The sequence below is a fragment of the Rhodnius prolixus genome, unplaced genomic scaffold, assembly GCF_049639745.1.
Source record: "Rhodnius prolixus isolate KJV_2025 unplaced genomic scaffold, Rpr scaffold_12, whole genome shotgun sequence".
NCBI classification, from domain to species: Eukaryota; Metazoa; Arthropoda; class Insecta; order Hemiptera; family Reduviidae; genus Rhodnius; species Rhodnius prolixus.
The window spans coordinates 1,039,162-1,057,966 of NW_027411635.1; the positions used below are offsets into that span (position 1 = coordinate 1,039,162).

Sequence of the window (18,805 nt, forward strand, 5' to 3'; positions counted from 1 at the left end):
GGTTGATGAATTCCTTTCATGCCCAGAATCACCTCCCTGTATTATATTTAATATTGAATGATTTACATTTGAAGGCTGTCTTAAGACTAGTTATTACGAGTATTGAGCCAGGTTAAGAAAATCGTATTAAGAAAATATAGGTAATGCAAAGCGCCTTAACATGACACATTATTTTTTTCTTTATTAATTTTTTTTAAATTACTTTGTTCATTCATTTATTCAAAAACAAATCCCATAATAAAATTTTGTTTACTTAAAGGAATCGTTTTGTATTTAACATTTTTTAATTTTAATATTTCCCCGGAAAAAAGTTTTCATTCGGATTCGAGGCAAAAACTGTTGGTCACGCTAGGATTAGTATGAAAGATAAATCATCGAGAAGGGATTAATTCTGAAATAAAATTTATGAGGCTTTTTGGAGGGTATCATTGGAACCATAGAAAGGAGCATTGAGGTTTCGAATGTGGACTTAATATTGGAAGAGCTGGATTTTCTGGATGTTAGGTGGTTCGGCGGATCATAAGTATATTCATCGAGTTCTTTGATACTCCATGGTAAATGAAGGTCTATCACTTATACTTAAAACTTTTTTTCAAAGTTTATTTTTGTGTGGGTTTTCGGCAGAGAATCACTTGGTCACGTGAATGATTCTCAATCAGATTTGTATTTTTGTTTGTTATAGCGATGTAAGTGTAACGTTCAAAATCAAACGAGCTTTAAAATATGTAAACTGCGACTATCTAGAATCCAGAATCTGTGCTTTGAATTTCCTGCAGCTGGAACTGACTGACAATAGCGAGCGGTTGCACGCTCTAGCGCTAAAAAGTGAAACATTGGATCCACTCTTCGAGGATGTAAGTAGATAGCTTTTTTAAAATTATTTTTATCCCTGAGACCACCTAAAGTGGTTAATAGAATTCTTCGAAGGAAGTTTAACTTATTCTTAATTAGAAAAACCGTCAACTGTTCTAAATAAAGTTTCCACTTGCGGTCATTAGCAATCCATAAAGTAAGGCAAGTACAACCTTAAAAATCATACAACTGAATGACTTTGTGAAGTAATGTTTTCTTTACTATTTTCTGGCTTGTTAATTGTATTTAATAGTTGTACCCGGCTACGCGTTGCACGCGTCATACATCCCAGTGTCGGTCGTTCTCCAATAAATTCAGAGCGTGACATGCTCTGTGGAAAGTAACGTGTGTTACGCCGTGAAAATTCTTAATTGCTGGAAGACGTTGGACCGGGCACATCCATCAATAGAGTGCGAAGAAAGAAGCATTCATCTTGATTGGGATGCACGGTGTACAGTCTGCCTATCGTTTTCTATAAATATTCCAGGTGGTCCGTCGACTCGCTCTCCTCGTTTGCGTCGTTTAAATGATTTTCTACTCGCATTCCTTGTGTAATACGTAGGCACTTAGAATACAGCAGCGTTTTCGCAGTCGCGTGAAGAAAAACGAAGCAGTTCACGTTGAAGCCGGCGGATTCAGGGCTATTTGTTGCACATTGAAATCTATGAACATTTAGTTTAGCATGCAATCGGTGTTTTTCAAAAAAAGCATGTTTTTACTTGTCACAGGTGTGGCATCTATATAATAAGCATGCCCTTATTCGAATGCAACGTTGTGTCAAAATTTCAAGGCAATCGGTGAAGCTTTCGGAGATTTAAGATTCTGAACCCTGCTAACTCTTCTCGGAAATGAAGGAAAAAACAAGCGATGTGAGAGTACCTACTTACCCTTACAAAATGTAGAGAAACATGTTAGAGTGGAAATAACCAAAAAGATTACGACGGATTTTATTTAAAAGACATCACACCAAATCAGAAAGATAAACAAAAGATCATAACATAGCAACCGGAAATTTTTGTAGAGGACACTGCAAATGTGGGTTTAATTGTGATACTGATTTAATCCCTAATCTTGGCCTTGGGTTTTACATAATATGTTTGTTCAGACACACAGCTTTCTCTTGGCAGTTCTTTAATCTTCCCGCCACGCATTTCCCTACGCATCTTCCCGCGCTTTTATCTTTTCTTGTCCCCACAAACTTCTGTACTCTCGCATCTATAACCTTCGTAGTTGTGTTCAGCTCAGTTGTTTCTAGGCTACATGACAGTGCATCTGTTCGTCGACTGGCAAGAAGAAGGAACAACACCGCCTTCCTGTATACTTTAAAATTCATCATCAGTGTTTTTCTGCTCTGCATTAGGGTTTGTCTTCTAGATGTTGTTATTTTTGCCCTCTTTACGACCCAGGCGCTACCGGCCTTGAGCCCACTTGACTTGTGTCCAACCTTGGCGAGGTGGTGAGACTTACGAACTAAGGGCAGATCTGGGTGTCAGCGCCTTCGCGCATTTACATTTACATTACACAAAATACATTTTGTACAAAAAAGACAAATCATAGTGCAGTTGAAGAAAAACACTGATGGTGAATATTAAAGTATACAGGACGGCGGTTGTTGTACCTTCTACTTGCCAGCTGACGAACGAGATGTGCTGTCGTGTAGCCTGGAAACAACTGAGCTGACCTGAACAACAACGAAGGTTATAGATGCGAGACTAGAGAAGTTGGACGGAAACAAGAAGATAAAAGCGCGGGAAGATGAGTAGCGAGATGGCAAGAAAGATAAAAGAACCGCTAAGTGAAAGCTGTTAACAACTGAACAATGTTGATATGGTTTTTATGATAAAAGTATGTTTGTTATTCTCATTAGTCCACATCACTTTATGCACAGTCAACCCATCTAAACAAAATTTTTAGAGCAATGTTTATGAATTGCTAATTCAAAAATATTATGGTGCAATTCTTAGTTTGCAGAAATTTCTTAAAAATTAGGAAACTTTAAAGTAGTAGGAGAAAGACGAGTGAGCTTTTCATTAAGTATAATTTTTCAACTAAACCTAGAGGTAATTTCTATTTCATGCTCATGTAACTGTATTACCCCAAAATTTGGCTGCAATAATTAAAACCCGACATCGCTAAGTGGAGAAGGGGGTGGGCGGCTTAAAGGACAAAAATCGCGAAGAGAAAAGAAGAAATAAGGAAAGAAATTAATTTTAAAAAAACCGACAATTGTTGAGCGCCACGCTGATAAAGATAATGCAAAATAAAGTGGTGTTGACAGCGAACCACCAAGTTAAAAAATAAACAAAACAGAAAAATAACAAATAAAAATAAACAAAAGAACAATAAAAGTAAATATCAAAAAAACAAAACGCACTATTTATTTATAACTAAATTGAAATGTATACAAAAAAATACAAATACAGTTTGCTAAACAACAAGGTCACCAATTTAAATATCGGCCAATATTAAAAAAAAATAGTCTCACAGGTGCTGTTTTCGCAGTTTTCCACCTTCCGTAGGCCTAAATAGCAGCACTTCCGGTCGTCCACGATGCTGTAAGCGTTGACCCTACGTCCCCAAGAGGATCTCTTCCAGGTAGGTGAACTGGTAGGGTAGTTCTGGTTTCGCCTATTTTCCTTACAAGGAAGTTTTTTAATAAAAAAAATCCGGTATCAACCGTACGTAGCACGTCCTTTTATCTAGAGAGATACTTCAACACTCACTGCCGTCTATCCCCTCTCTCAGTCGCCGCGTCCACCAGTTCCTGTTTCAAAATTTAATTTTCCCCCACCGAAGTAAGGGGTTTCTGGCCGTTCTTCCACCCTATTCTTTACATTAACAAAACAAAATAAACTGTCTATATTTCCCGAACTATATTCGGGTAATAACTGTTAATGTAAATAACGTATAAATTGGTTGCAGATACTGGACTGTCTTATGGAAAATATACAACTGAACAACTCTGCTGTAAAAACGGCCTGTGCTCGATGTCTGGGCGAACTAGGAGCTATCGATCCATCACGTTTTAAGCATTGCATGGAAAAACGTTAGTGTAAATGCATTAATTGTACAATTTGAATAAAAAAAAAAAATCAAGACAAGTTTTCAGAAATGTATCTTCTGTGATAAGTTTGGGCAGAATTATTTTCTGTTTCAGACATTTTCTGTATATCTGGAGATATAACCACATCTAAGTTTATTAAAAAGAAGTAATCAATTAAAAAACTTGTACAATTGTTTTATTATAAAAACAGTCGTAAGAAAAAGTCATAAGAGCGCGTAAAAGAGATTTTAATTTTTTTATAAATTTTTTTTAGGGACACAAGATTTACTTATCAGAGTTAAGTATCTGTTCAAAAATTATGTTTAACTTTTTCTAGGTTCATTCAACAGTTATAAGATAGAGACTGATGAGTTCGCCTATATTTGCATTAACAATTTACTGAAAGAACTGCACAAGTCTAAGAAATCATACTTTATGAATGTAATAGCAAGCACCATACAGGTAAATATTTACAAGCATATCTCTCACACACTCTCTGTGTGGGCGTGTGTGAGAGTGAGAGAGATAGTGCTAGTGAGGGGATCCAATAGAGCAGCATTTCCCAACCTGAGGCACGCGTAACACCAGTCATTGATGGTACGCGAAAAATAATCAATAATGGCGGACATAAAAAATTTAAAGCATCAAAATAACAAAGAAACATTTTTTCCTATAGTACATAAAAATTATTTTAATTAATAATATTATTCAGTAAAGTTGTTAATATGTACAGTAATAAGGTTGTCTCAAGATATACAAGAAAATATAGTAGCACATTTAACAGGATTAAAATGATCTTTCATAAAGTATTTTCCGAAACCGGAAAACACAAATGATAACGGGATTTCAAACCCCTTCTATAAAGCAAATTTAGAAAAAGCTACATCATTATCAATAAAAGATAAAGAAAATTTAATAGAATTAAATATTTAATAGATATCTTTTAAGTTATGTTATCATATGTGACAGAACTTAAATGATATCTACGTAAAAATCTGCTTGAAGAGACTAATTGTAATGAGTAAGCTCTATCCAAGCAACGTTACATTTAATTGGTACTTACAGGTAGTTGAATGCTTAAAAGAAATTAATTTAGAAGATTTGGGCACAAATATAATAATCCTAAAGTCTGGTCTTACATTTTATAAAGTGACATGAACTTGAACTCCTTTATAACAGATACATTGTGTCTCTATATAAATAAAGATAATAATTATAAAATAACACTCTCGGAATAACAAATTTTACAAAATACAGTCATTTTTACGAAGTGTTACAATTTTGCATGATGGTACGCGAGCCAAAAAAGGTTGGGAAACGCTGCAATAGAGGAAAGAGCATTCGTATCAGGAGTTATTTTAAAAATTCAGATTACGAATAAATTTTTATCATTTAGCCTTATCCACATTTTTGTCAAATTAATGACAATTAATTTACTTTGAATTTGTGGGGCTTATTAGTAATAGCAAAATGTATTTTGTATAATTATTTAATTTCAGATAAAAATGTGTTCATAATTCCAATCCTTCGAATAATGCCCAATCCTGTCTGACAATAAGCTAATTGGTATCTGAAGGGTCACTTTAATGATCTGATATTTCATTTTTTTGGAGTGGGGATTTTACCAAAAAAGTTGTAACAAGTTTCTTTAAACTTTCTACCAACATAATTCTATAATTTTTATTTGAAACATTTTTTCAGGAAAAATTTATTTTCGTGTAGGGTGAAGGGACCAGTAATTGACTGCTTAAGAAAAAATTCGAGTTTAAGGTAGAATAACTTCCGTTATTTTGGCTCCAGGTGTAGGTTGTAAAATTGTACCGCTCCAGTAGGATGTATTTTATTTTATTAATATTTTAAAAGCAGTAAATTCGATCTTTATGTCAACCAGAAATGATTTTTTTTGGAAGTATGTCAATGACCCAGTAATTGACATACCGAATTTTCGGTGGAACCAGTGTTTGACATGGGGTGGGACCAGTAATTGACATACAAATATATTCATGAAACGACATAAGATATGCATTCAAAATCACTTTTAAATCTAAATAAATCACTTAAATCACCTAAATCACTTTTTCAATTGGATTTATAACAAAAATCGGTCTTATTCATAATTAATTACAATCAGTTTTTAAATAGGCAAACCTAAATAATCTAATATTTTTCAACATTACGCTATTTTATACAGTTTTTGACGACCAACCCTTACACAACTGTCCTACTGGACAGTTTTAATTAAGTCCCCAAGCCAAGACAGGTAATTTGAATAACAGCCCTTACTTTCAATAGTACCAAGGAGATATTAGCTAACATACTTGTTAGATCGTACACAATGTCTGTCGGCTCGCTTTTATTTCTTTCTCTCAACTCTTCCGCTCTCTTATCCTTTCAAGTTTCCGCTAAATATTTTGTTACCTAAACCTCTTTTTGGGAATTTTTTTTTTGGTTCTCACTTTACCAAACTCTCTACTTCCGATTAGACTATGTGGTCACATCCTTGTTTTATCCATTCCGCCTATAACGTTGCTACTGATGGCATCTACGCGTCCTTGGGTTCGAGTTGTTGGTGCTTTCTAGTGAACAAAATTTCTCCTACGCTTCCCTTCTTTTGGAGCGCTTCGCTAATATTTTCCACAATCTGTGCTGCCAGTGTCATTTGCTTCGAAACCAAACTATCTGAATGTAATTCATTCTTATTTTCTGCATCTAAACAGTATTTGGTTGTTTATTATTACTGAGTTACCTCTTGGGCTCATGTATATATACACTGTATATATACTCATATACACTGTGCACGTTCATTGCGTCCCGCCTCAGGATGTAAGCATTCGCACTTACAACAGTAATAAATAAATGAAACATCAATGAAAAAAAAACTAGATTAAAAAGTAAGAAATGTGTAACATCACTAAGTCACCAACTTCTCCACTTATGTTTAATTTCGCACCTGGTACTTCTCTTGAAGGAGCTTCATTTTTCCCCTGGCCGTTTTATTTGATGGAATTCTATGGTTCAGCCATTTCCACCCTTTCTTCTTTGGCATGTGGCAAGGACCCAAAACTGAGGGAGAATGAGAGATTTTCAAACTCCGATAAGTGGGCGTCGTTTTTATCAGTCACGTTGGCCTCGTGAAACTGTTCGGCGATCTCGACTATTCCAGTTTGTTGTTCATACATTGCTGATCTCAACAGGATAATCATTCTGCATGCCCTCTTGAAATAAGGCGTAAATTTGTTAATTCATTAATTTAAACATATTTTGTTGGAAGTTTTACTATTTATTTTATGTTGCCGATTTTTATCAATGATTTTATTTTACAATGTATTGAATTTTTAATTATAATAAAATTTATCAACCTATCTTATCATTTTCCCTGGAAGTCAATCACTGGTCTCAAACAAAAAAGCTGTAGGACTAGTAATTGACATACATGTTTCAAGGACCAGTGATTGACAGCCCCATTTTAATCCTCAATGCTTCTTATAATTAAAAAAAAAACTACATAAATGAAAGCTACAAGTAATACTAATTATAACAGAACATTGATAACCACACGAATATATGAACAAATAAACGAAAAATAAGAAAAAAGAAAAATTATTTTCTTATCAATCCTCCTTAGCAACGGCTTGTTTTTTCCTTGATTTTGAACTTTTAACACAAATAACCTTCCACTGATACCAAGGAACCTTCCAATAATTAATATTTTTCTGGAACTGCTGCCTAAAGGCTTCTCAATAACGAAATTGAAAGAATCACCACTAAAAACGGCACATATCCCTTATAATACCAGTTTATATCTGGTATGTCAATTACTGGTGCCCAGTCAATTACTGGTCCCTTCACCCTATTCATTAATTCATTTAGATAATTTTTATTTGAAGTATTTTTTTTTGAGAAGTCATTTTAGAGAGGTTCTAAAAGAGGCATTTCAGTATAATAAAAGTTTATTCAGCTGAGTTTCTCATCTAACTACAAATTAAATATCCAGGACGGGAGGCGACTGACAAACATATTTTTTGTGTTCTGGGAATTGAATCCAGTACCACAATACATCTTAGCTTTGCGGGTGTTGTCTCTAATCTCTCGGCTATCGTGGTGCCTTCTTACAAGCATACATACCTTAACAAAACTTACAGTTTAAAAAGTTAAGTATAAGGGTTGATTAAACGCCAAAAAGGTACACAAATCAGCAAGTACCCAACATTTCATTCATACTTCTAGTATCACATTTTTTAGAATGTACTAGATGTCACAGACCCTTGTGCTGGCCTTTTATCACCCATAAATATTTTTCTGTTAGAATAATAAAAGATGTATCTCATCATCATTGTTAGTATAAAAAAGGCATTTTATTTTAACTCTATTCAAAATTATTTTTGCGGTTTATCTTTATTCTGAATAATTATCACATTCACTCATATATTAAAAAGAAAGAAAGAAAGAAAATTAGAGTTGGTCTTTTACTGTTGTAATTTGAATTACGTAGTTAAAAACGAAATTTCAGTCTTGAATTCGTCTTACGTGGGCAAAAATTACATATACAGTTAATTTTGTATAAACCCTTAAGATTTTAGATTTATTTATTTATTTATTTATTTTGTAGGAGCTCCTTAAGTTATATTTAAAGGGAGATAAAAATCACAAGAGGAGCTTCTTCAGTAGATTCTCGTTTGGTGACCAATATATTTTGGAGCCTCTAATCAGTACACGTCACAATTTTAGAGCCGTTACTGAAACCACAGTTTCTAGAGAGATGCTTAATTCGTGAGTATATACATTTTATTTGAATATTGAACTCGGCTAGTTCTATCACAGTGGAAGACACTTATGTGTATGAGAATTTAGCGACTTTACTTATTTAATATGGCAAAATTTATATGCAATAACTAAGAAGTAACAAAAATGTCTTAGTATTTTTCCCATCAAGCTTCAAGCCTCGTCCTGTTTATCACCTGGGTTTACCAAAAGTTTCTTATGACTAGCTACTTATGACTTTTACGTTCAGTGTATGGCTTTATCAGCTTTTAACAAGATCTGTACTATACAATACTGTATACAGACTAAAAAAAAATACATGGGATAATCATTATATATACTTAGTGTATATTATTAAATTGGTGTACTAAATACAATTTTGTTGGTAAATCTGAAAAAGTTCCTTTATTTTATTTTGTAGTTTGTTTCCTAGCAGTTTTTGCTTTTGTTTTTATAAATATGTTTTATTCTTTTATTTTCTTCTGTTTTAAAAAAGTCTGTGGAAATACAGAACCCCTGTAGTGATTTTGTAATAAAACTACAGTATTTTTCTATATGTTTATCTACTGCAAACAGTCTTAAAGACTTGAAGTAAAAAAAAAAGTTTCAAGCAATAACTTATTAGTTGAGTTTATTAATTTTTTTTATTTTGTTTTGACAATTGTTACAAATAAATTCAATGGATTAGATGAGTCAATCCATTAAAGAAGAAAGCAAGGAGTGATGCTGTGCGTAATGGAACCAGAAATGGAACGAGAGCATCATTCATTTTGAGTAGTTGTAATGAAAGACGTATGGTTACTCCAAATTCTACTGTATTCAATTAGTAACATACAGTCCATTGAAAAACAAATATCTCACCACAGCTAATCATAAAAGATAAACCATTCAAGATTTCAACTTAAGGCTGCCCACTTTACTTCCAACGGGCTCAATGTTTTGAGTTTATCCCAGTCCTGACTTACAACACCTTAGACCTGGCTCTATTTATTTACCGTAAGACGCTTTCCTAGACCCTAGATTTTTCGCGTGTCAAAATTTATAAAAATTTCGTGAAGTCAAAACGGATTTTTTGAAGGTTCTTGCTTGTAAAGAGAGCAAGCTGATAGTTTGACAAGGGCGTAGATTACTAATGGGTTCTAGTTGTCAATATTTCTGGTAATAAGCGTAGTAGAAGAAAAAAACAAATCAGTTTTAAATGGTCAGGAGAAAATCCACAGATTTTTGTTGCTCACTAGTAATGGAAGCATAACTAAGTGAATACTTTCTTAAGAGCAGTAAGTGAAAGTAAAAATTGAAACTAATGATGCCTTGTAAAATCTGCAGGCCTCTAAGTTTCCAGTCGCCGTTACGCTTTGCCTACAGCTGGGCTTATGTGCTGGTGTCCATCTTGCCGAATGGTTTTGCGAAAGACGTGTTCACCATCTGTCTATCCTCCATGAACATGGATCTTCATTTCTGTGAAGCCATTCTACCATACATTGTTTGTGAGTACCGTTAAAAATGGCATCTATATTTTTACTAAACTTGATATAACATAACATACTATTTACATTTAAGCACCTAGCGAAATTGTTTGAAACATTATATCAAGAAAAACATATTTTTAGGGGATTCTCAGCCATATAAGTATTAGTATTCCTCTAAATGTGCTACGTCAGAAAAATGTATGGTAATGTTAAGTACATAATGTCCAAAGTTTTAAAGAAAAAAAGGAATAGGAAGTATGAAAAACATTGGTTAACAAGAAGGGCGATTCCCCTAACATATTTCAGCTTCTTTGTTTATTTTGTGCAAAAAAATCTTCGAAAACTGGTGCGATAGTTTTCATTAAACTTTGCTTCTGAACGAAGCCCAAGAAAACAAAACTAACTAATAATAGAGAATCGTATTAAAGGTTTATCACTGTACCAAGAAATGCCTAAACAAATTTGGTCTGAAACAAGAATTATAAATGAAGCTATTCAATGTCACTTTTATAATAAACATATTCTCGCAAAAAAATATATCTACTGGGTTTTGTGATTGAAGAATTTAAATAAATGGTAGCGCTCCATTCCGTGGTGTAATTTTTTATTTATTTATTTATTTATTTATTTTTTAATATAAGGCGCATCAACATCTGAGATTATTAGCGCTTTTTTCAGTGCACTTCTGGCCTTGGGAAAGTTTTAGTTTGTTACAGACATCACTCTCCATCATTGGAAAGTGAACTGTACGAATCTCCTAGGAAGAGAAAATCTAAGGGCGATCAGCTGGGATCTCCGCGTAGGAATCCAATACTGTGCCACATTGCTAATCCGTTGCCTATGGTGGAAAATTACTTTCATTTATTATGGGCAAACTTTAATTCTTGATAGCCCTCATTGTGTAATTGGTTAAAAACACGTTTAGTAAAATGCAGTTTAAGAATTAAATTTGTCAATTTGAATCAAATAGTTTGAGAATATAAGAGAAATTAAGAGACTTCGTGTGACAGTTCACAGCATAGCTTTTTCTAATTTCAGTGGAAGCCTGGAAACAATGTCCAGACAAATGTTACGATCTACTGGAGGAAGGATTCAAAGACATACTCAGACTGGAACCAGATTTGCACTGTGCAATTCCACCATCCCATATTATTGTAAGGAAGAAATCAATATTCTCTGTAAACGGGGACTCAGTTTCTGGACGGGAGAAATGCATACAGATTGTGTATGACCTTTTAGACTTCCTATTTTCAGCGTTGATCGACACTCAACATTACCAACTTGCACTGAAAAAGGATGCGAATGAAAGCTATGAAAAGCTTATATCAGCTTTGAAAGGTAAATTCTTTTGTTTGTTTGATTAATTAAATTAATTTTCTGCTATCAGGATACCTAAATCCAAATCAGGGTTATTGTAATACATAATTATTCTTACTTAATAATTAATAATGTGGCTGAGGGCTTATGTGCTTAGAAGTAAATCTCTCTTCAGAAAGTAATTCTCTTTTTTATACTTTTTCTTATTAGGAAAGGAATGTTTACGATGAGACTTCACCGGAAATATTCGTTTTGAATAAAATTTTAAATGCACCAAAATTACTCAAATCATACTAGTTTTTTATGAACTTTCAAAAAGTACAATGGATATTTATAGGTTATTAATATTTTCTGTGAGTATTCATGAAAAAATTGTTAAAAAGCTATTGGGAGAGAAATCATTGCGGGAAATTTGGAAGAAATAGTAAATAAATTAAAAAATGGAAATACAGTTGCTTTTTTGACGTTTCTTAATGGCTGAGGAGTCGTGATTGAGCTGTTGGTGGGTAAACATCTCTTTGTTGATTTTGAAGAAGTATAGTTACTGTAGGTGCATTAAAATAAACTTGTGTGTCTCTTAAGAACTTTATTTTATGATTGTTTTGATGCATTTTTCAAAGCAATCCACTGAACAGTTTTGGAAAACTTAAGGTGAAAAGATTTTTTCAATGGTAAATAGTCAATGGTCAAGCCATCAAATAAGTGAATTATGGACTTGTCAAGGTGGGATAGAAGTTTAGAATACAACTAGTCCCTTCAACCATTCAAGGTCAGCAGTAATAAATAGTTTAAACTGCTAATAAACTAAAAACTGATCGATTTAAATAAAAAATATAGATTTTTTCCTCTTTACTCTTACTTTATTTAACCGAATTGGAAATTGTGTCATCGAAGAATGTAAATTAATACATTTATTAATCGAATCCAATAATGGAATTAAGAGAAAATTAGAATTAAAAATAGAACAAATAAAAAAAAAATAGAAGAGAATTGGTTTGTTTGTAAAGGAAAAAAATCCATATACATATATATTTATTCAGAAAAAGAAATGTGGCGGAAAAACATAATAGTGTGTGGTTTGAAACAATTAAAAAAGTAACTTATTTGGAATTAATAAGGTTCCATTACTATTGATGCTTTTTGTTTGCTACCAGTGTTTCTCTCTTGGTTTCCATTGTCGGCGCTTTCTTGGAAGGCATACACCCAGAAATATTACTACAGGTCTCTGTTCTATCTGGAAAGGGATCTGGCAGCCGAACAGAAGGAGGATCACAATTTACTTCCATTAAAGGTAAGGCCATGCTATAGAGTTCTGAAATGTTTAGTAGTTTGGTTTAGTATTTTTTCACCGTCCAATATTATTTTTATCTTTTAAAAATGCCTTTCAGTTTTTATTTCGAATATGTTCCGGTTAATAAATAGTTTTTTTTTTTTAGGAGAATACTGCTATTTTTCCTCTAAAACAGCGGTTTCCAGACTATTATGCCGAGGGACCCCTATACAAACATGTTTTATACAAATTTTAATAGTTACAATTCGAGTTGCTAGGTGTATCTGAGGCTCATTGACCGAAAAGTGGGAAGCAAACAGACCATATTTATTCTTGCTAGGCAAAGGAAAGTCTTAAATCGTTCAACGGTTTGATATATACATATATATATATATATATATATATATATATATATATATATATATGATATATATATGATATATATATGTGATATGATATATATGATATATATATATTTTATATATATTTGATATATATATATAAAAAATTAAAGGGCAACTGGAAGAAGCCCACAGTACGATCTGTTTAGAAGAATAAGACTGACAACACTTTGTTATTAGTGCAGAGAGAAGAGTGATAGAGAATAGAAGTTATGCCAATTTATGAGATACATTTTTACACAAGACAAAATTTATTAAAATTGTGCAAAAATTTAAAAAAAGTTTATTCAGAAAAATTTGAAATTCTTTTTGATTGCGTGCTCAGTACCTCGTATTGCTACCGTGAGCTTGAATAACAGCATGCATACGTCTTGGCATGCTCATTATTAGGCGCCAGATGTTTTGTTGTGGAATTCTTTCCCATTCTTCTTTTAGGACTTGTTCCAGCTATGTAATGTCCGTGGCGGGTCAGGACGATTGCGAATGTTTTGCCCCAGCTCGTCCCATAAATGTTCAGTCGTATTCCAATCCAGGCTACAAGCTGGCCAGCCGAGACTGAATGTTATTGCCATTTATGAACTCACCACCACATTTGCAGTATGAGGGCGGGTTCCAACATGCATGAAAAGGAATAGATCTACACCAGTAAGTGCTCTTCCGCGGACTTGGATTCGTGGATTCATTGATGTACTGCTGAGCTGTCAAACTTCCAATCGCGAACACAACCAAGTCACTTTTTTCGGTAAAAGAAATTCCTGCCCTAGCCCAAAGTTTATTATTATTATTATTTAGAACAAAACAATGAGTTTACAGTTCTTGAAAAAAAAACATTATACTATTTTTATCAGTCGTTGTAAATTATAAATGATTTAATATAATTATAACTTCATGCCGCTTTATATTACATTTCTTTTTAACTTTTCCGTAAGTCAGTATTGAGTTGAACACCTTACGGAGTCCTTAGTGTTCTCAGGAAGTGCTCTGGTATTGGTGACTTTATTGGTCGAACAACTCCTTGTAAAACCTTATAAATTTAACATGATGGCCACCTAAACTTGTCTTTATCTAGAGTTGTATCAGTTATAAAGCTAGTACACCAACGCTGGGCAGAGACTAATCATGAGTCTTCATAGATATCTTCCTCTTCGATTTCACAAAGAGCACGGATAGTTCCAGCAGCTGTATTTCCTTTGAACTGAACTGTGACATATTATGTATTGACACACTGTTCAGTCTCAAGATGGATGTAATATGTTGTTTGTGAAACCCTACGAATTTGGATGGATTTAAACAAAAATGAATTTTGCAAATGAATTGTATGTTATTTTTCAGAGTATATTTACACAGTTAAATGACTTAGATTCACTGTTTGGAATTACTAAGATATTAAGAGGAACGCTATCAACCGAAGCGACTATGTTAAATGATGTGGTATCTGGACATTTAGAGGTAAGCAAAACAGACTGATATATTGCAACTTTCTTAACTAACTCTCTGCCTACAAGGTGAATTAACAATCATTTCTTCCAATGACACATACAGTTATTTTTATTTTTATAACTCTCATTGTGTTTTTAAATTACTAACGATGAGAAACGATCCCTGAGGAGAGAATTATACTTGAACAGTTTGACGATAACTATGAAGCCCTTGAACTGAACCTTGAACCTAACATTGTGGGCAGAGAATTAATCCTATTAGCCATCCAAGAATATAATCTTTAATTTGGCCAAACTGTTAATTGAAGGACGTGGTAGGAGCGTACGAGAGAATGGCGCAGAAATACTCGAGCACGGCCTATTTCCGAGGATTGGTCCAGTGCTATCTCAATATTAATCAGCCTTATGTGGCGCTTCAGCTGTCCAAATCATTTCTGAATGAGAAGTAAGTCAAAGAAAGTTTTGCGTTATTCTTCCTGCAAATTTTAATAATTTGGTTTACATGGAAGAGATTAAGTGAATTAGAAGACTGTAATAGTGAATAGTTCGTTCAAAAGTGCCGAATTCAATTGCTTTCCTAGATTTTCTCTTCCTAGGAGTCTGTTATAGCTGACTGTCCAGTGATGTTTAGTGTTGTCTATTAGTAACAGTGTGAAAGGCGAATATAGCTGACAATTAGCTTTTCAGTTAAGAAAGAATAATGCCCTTTTCCAGACACTGTAGTTTAATTTAACACACAGATCACGATAAGTTGTAACTATGGGTGCCACATTCAGTTTGGGCGATTGTTTTAAAAGCAGTTCTTTTATAATGAAAATTAGGCCACCTCTAAATAGTTCTAATATGACAAATCAATAAAAATTAAAAATTAGAATTTATTGCATGGAAACATTTGTCCGATGGAATTGCCTAAACGTTTTTTTACAGTTTAGGCATTTCTTTACAGTTAAGTTCTATATTTTTTTCGGATTTCGCAATGAAATTTTCAGTTGATGTATAACATTTTGAGGAAATTTCGCTTTTTCCCAATTCAATTGTTATTTTTTGTGAAGGGGGTTCTCGAAGATTTGAAAGTCTAAAGCATTCCTAATTAAACGTGAGAAGAATATTTATCCATTAATTATAAATCGTAGCCTCTCTTTCTTAGCTCTGGATTTTCATTCTTAAGGAGCTCCCAAATTTGGACATGTTGAAGAAAGTTACTCCGTCTTCACTCTGTTGTTTGACGAAAAATATAGCTGTTCTTCCGCTCATGTAGCAATTTATTGGTGCAGAAGTAAGTGTTAAATTTAAAAAAACAAATTTCTATAAAGTTTTGCCTAATTTTTTCGCGCCTTCCCTACGAATGTACGGACACTATTTGAATGCGCTGATTAAAGTACGTTTAAAGTGTTGGGAGAATACAGCATATTTACAGCTTGAGGGTTCTGCGGGAAACTGATTGCCGTAAAAATTCCTGGGAGTTAAATAGACAGAGATTGTACCTGACCCAATGTAGAACCTTATCTTAATCAGATTTTTTTTTTTTTTTTTGGCCTGAGCGGGCAGATTAGCCAAGATTTTTGTTATTACATTCCCTGTATTTATGTGTTGCACATTTTTAAGTTTAGTTTCTTCCAATTATAATTTTAATAATTCCAATCAGAGAAAGTCGTGTCTCCTTTTGATGTTAATGATTTTCAGGATCTACTTAGACCACACGTTTTACAGTGAGTACCTTGACTCACTTTGGGCAACCGGACAGTTTGAGGAGGCCAGTGAGCTTTTGGGCAACTTGCGGCCAGAAATGAAGGACGGCTGGTCCTGGACCATCGATAATGTAACCGTAATGAACCTTATTCGGCGCGGACAGTATGAAAATGCTCGCCTGAAACTTAACAAAGTTTACATCTGTCTGATTAATCATCTTACTCACATTAAGAACACCGCCGTCGGAACATTTTGCCAGGGATACGACATTATTGTGAAGTAAGTAGTCTAACTATTCAGGGATCCTAGCATTCCTGCGGTTAAGTTATGCAACATAGCTGCTCATACACTGACCACCGGAAACTCGCATTGTACACTGCAGAGGAAGCTGATACGTGCTTCCAATCTTAAGTGCAAAAATTATTAAAAGGAAACGGATTGCTTGGAGTTTCAGGTATCGGTTTACTTTCTTGTTAAGGGAATCAGGATCAGACATTAAATGATGTCATGGACGCGCATAAACCTTATTTTTTTTTAAAATACTCTCCGTAAGAAAAAATCTACCGGTTTCAAATCGGGAGTCCCTGCACGAGATTAGATGAGGAGAAGAATATCTGAGGTCTGCAGAGCCTTTGAAGACAGTACTTGCTGCACATATTACGTAAAGTGCATTATTTGATAAATTAAGGAATAAGTTTGAACCTTTAAATCTAAGATATTCAACATTTAAATATGTGACTGAATCTAAGATATTGAACAATTAAATATGTGACTGAATCTAAGATATTGAACATTTAAATATGTGACTGGAGATTTAATTTTGTTTGGTAATTAAACGCAACTATCCCAAAATTACCAAAAAAGTATTAAAGCTTCTTGTTCGTAACAGAAGTAAAATTATTTTTTAGCCCTTTTGTCTATGCTTGTGAACATCTACAGCTCTTAACATTTGATTATTGCTTAGAAAATCACTCGGAAAACTACTTATTTCCCAATATTAAGAAAACTACTAGCTTTTCAGCCTTGGCAATATTTTCAGTAGAAAGGGGGTGAAAAAATACATAAAAATGACCTGTCGCGTGCTCTTCTTTCTATTTGTTAAAAAATTGAAATATGATTAATAAATATCAGATTTTGAAATGGCCTAGCACCTTTAATTTTGAAGATATCTAATTGCGGTTTCCGGTTTCTTTCATAACTTTTTATACTCTTTAAAACTGTGTATTTGAGAATGGGGATCATCTGCAAACCCCTTCCTTTCGGGCAAGCGTCTGCCACATATGAGGGCAGGAATCTAATATCAAGTCACACATTTTGAAACTAGAGTTGACGGGCAGTAAATGTTTTCTCTACCATTTTTTGCTCAGATGAACCGTTTAAGCATGAAATGCATTTGAGACGTCTTAAAATGAACACCCTGTATATGTGTGTACATAAATGGGAGTGCAGAGCGAGTTCCTAATATGGACACCTAGACTCCAGGCTTTATTAAACATATATTAAATCTTCTAAGCTTGAAGAAAAGTATAAAGTGAAGAACTGTAAAGAAAAAGTTCTAAGCTATCGCACCAAATTCTTTTTAACAATTTATAAAAAATTAGAAATCTTAATCATTGTGTGCAAGTGCTTTTGCTATTGCGCATAACTTATTCGAAATGACCTTACATGCATTGTTGCAGCTTGCATGTCGCCTATGAAATGGAAAAATTTGTGAACATAATCGAGTTGACCAACAACAGAGGTGCGGTACATGTGCAGCTAGATAGTTTCCATCAAGACCTAAAAATTAGGGTAAGTTGGATTATATAATTGTTTTCTTTTTTATTCTTTTGTCCTTAAGAGAGTGATGGTGTAAATTTGTCCCGCAATGCAGTTTTGGTAAACTTGAAGCAAATCTGATGAGATTTTAAGTTTTTTTTTTTAATTCATTCAAAAACGGCTGAATGATTTCTTTAAACTCAGTTTATGTAAACACGCTACACACAAGTAGTTCTACAACTTTGATTTGAAATATTTCCAGGAAAAGTCATTTTATGACAGTTCAAGGGAGGGCTATGGTTAGGCTTTTATCAAAAACAGCTCTTTTTTCTTTCAACTTCGTATGCTTACAAGTAGATCTTTTATTCGAAATAATATTTATTTCAAAGAAACTTGATTTAATGAAGGTTCTTGGGAAGGCTTGAAATTAATCTGAGTCCTAAAGTATCATTTCAATGTATTGTGCGGTTCTAAGAAGTGTATAATATTTGTTAATATCTAATTTGTTGCCGGGATTTCGAGTTGAAAAAAGCAATGAATTGTATTTATGCGTTTTGCATGTTGCTAGAGTTGACCGTTGTAAAAAAAACAAAAAATTAATAATGTATGCTTAAAACAAAATTAAAAACAAAAACAAACGCATGAAACGAACCTCTACAGCAACATACACAATTATCAAAAAATGACTGGTTGCGATTTTTTATTCATTAAAAACAAAGAATATTAATTTTAAAATTCGTGTAGTAAACTAAAAAATGTTTTTTAACTTTTTTACCCTATTAATCAAATTTTAGAAATTTTAAGTT

General features: G+C 33.5%; 1 protein-coding gene across 6 annotated transcripts in view; it reads left to right on the forward strand.

The window, feature by feature from the left end:
• Positions 1-18,805, forward strand: part of mei-41 (ATR serine/threonine kinase meiotic 41) — a 105,405-nt gene that overhangs the window by 46,643 nt on the left and 39,957 nt on the right. For 5 of the 6 annotated variants that reach the window (XR_012463091.1, XR_012463092.1, XR_012463090.1 and 2 more), the window contains exons 19-29: positions 683-854; positions 3,775-3,898; positions 4,233-4,357; positions 8,505-8,665; positions 9,983-10,143; positions 11,164-11,463; positions 12,597-12,733; positions 14,446-14,562; positions 14,861-14,997; positions 16,236-16,520; positions 17,921-18,032. Coding sequence is in view for 3 of the 6 variants with exons in the window: in XM_074143653.1 (XP_073999754.1) it covers positions 683-854; positions 3,775-3,898; positions 4,233-4,357; positions 8,505-8,665; positions 9,983-10,143; positions 11,164-11,463; positions 12,597-12,733; positions 14,446-14,562; positions 14,861-14,997; positions 16,236-16,520; positions 17,921-18,032 (1,831 nt within the window). In the remaining 3 variants the exon portion in view is untranslated. The remainder of the gene's footprint in view (positions 1-682; positions 855-3,774; positions 3,899-4,232; positions 4,358-8,504; positions 8,666-9,982; positions 10,144-11,163; positions 11,464-12,596; positions 12,734-14,445; positions 14,563-14,860; positions 14,998-16,235; positions 16,521-17,920; positions 18,033-18,805) is intronic. The other variant, XM_074143650.1, reaches the window with a different exon arrangement.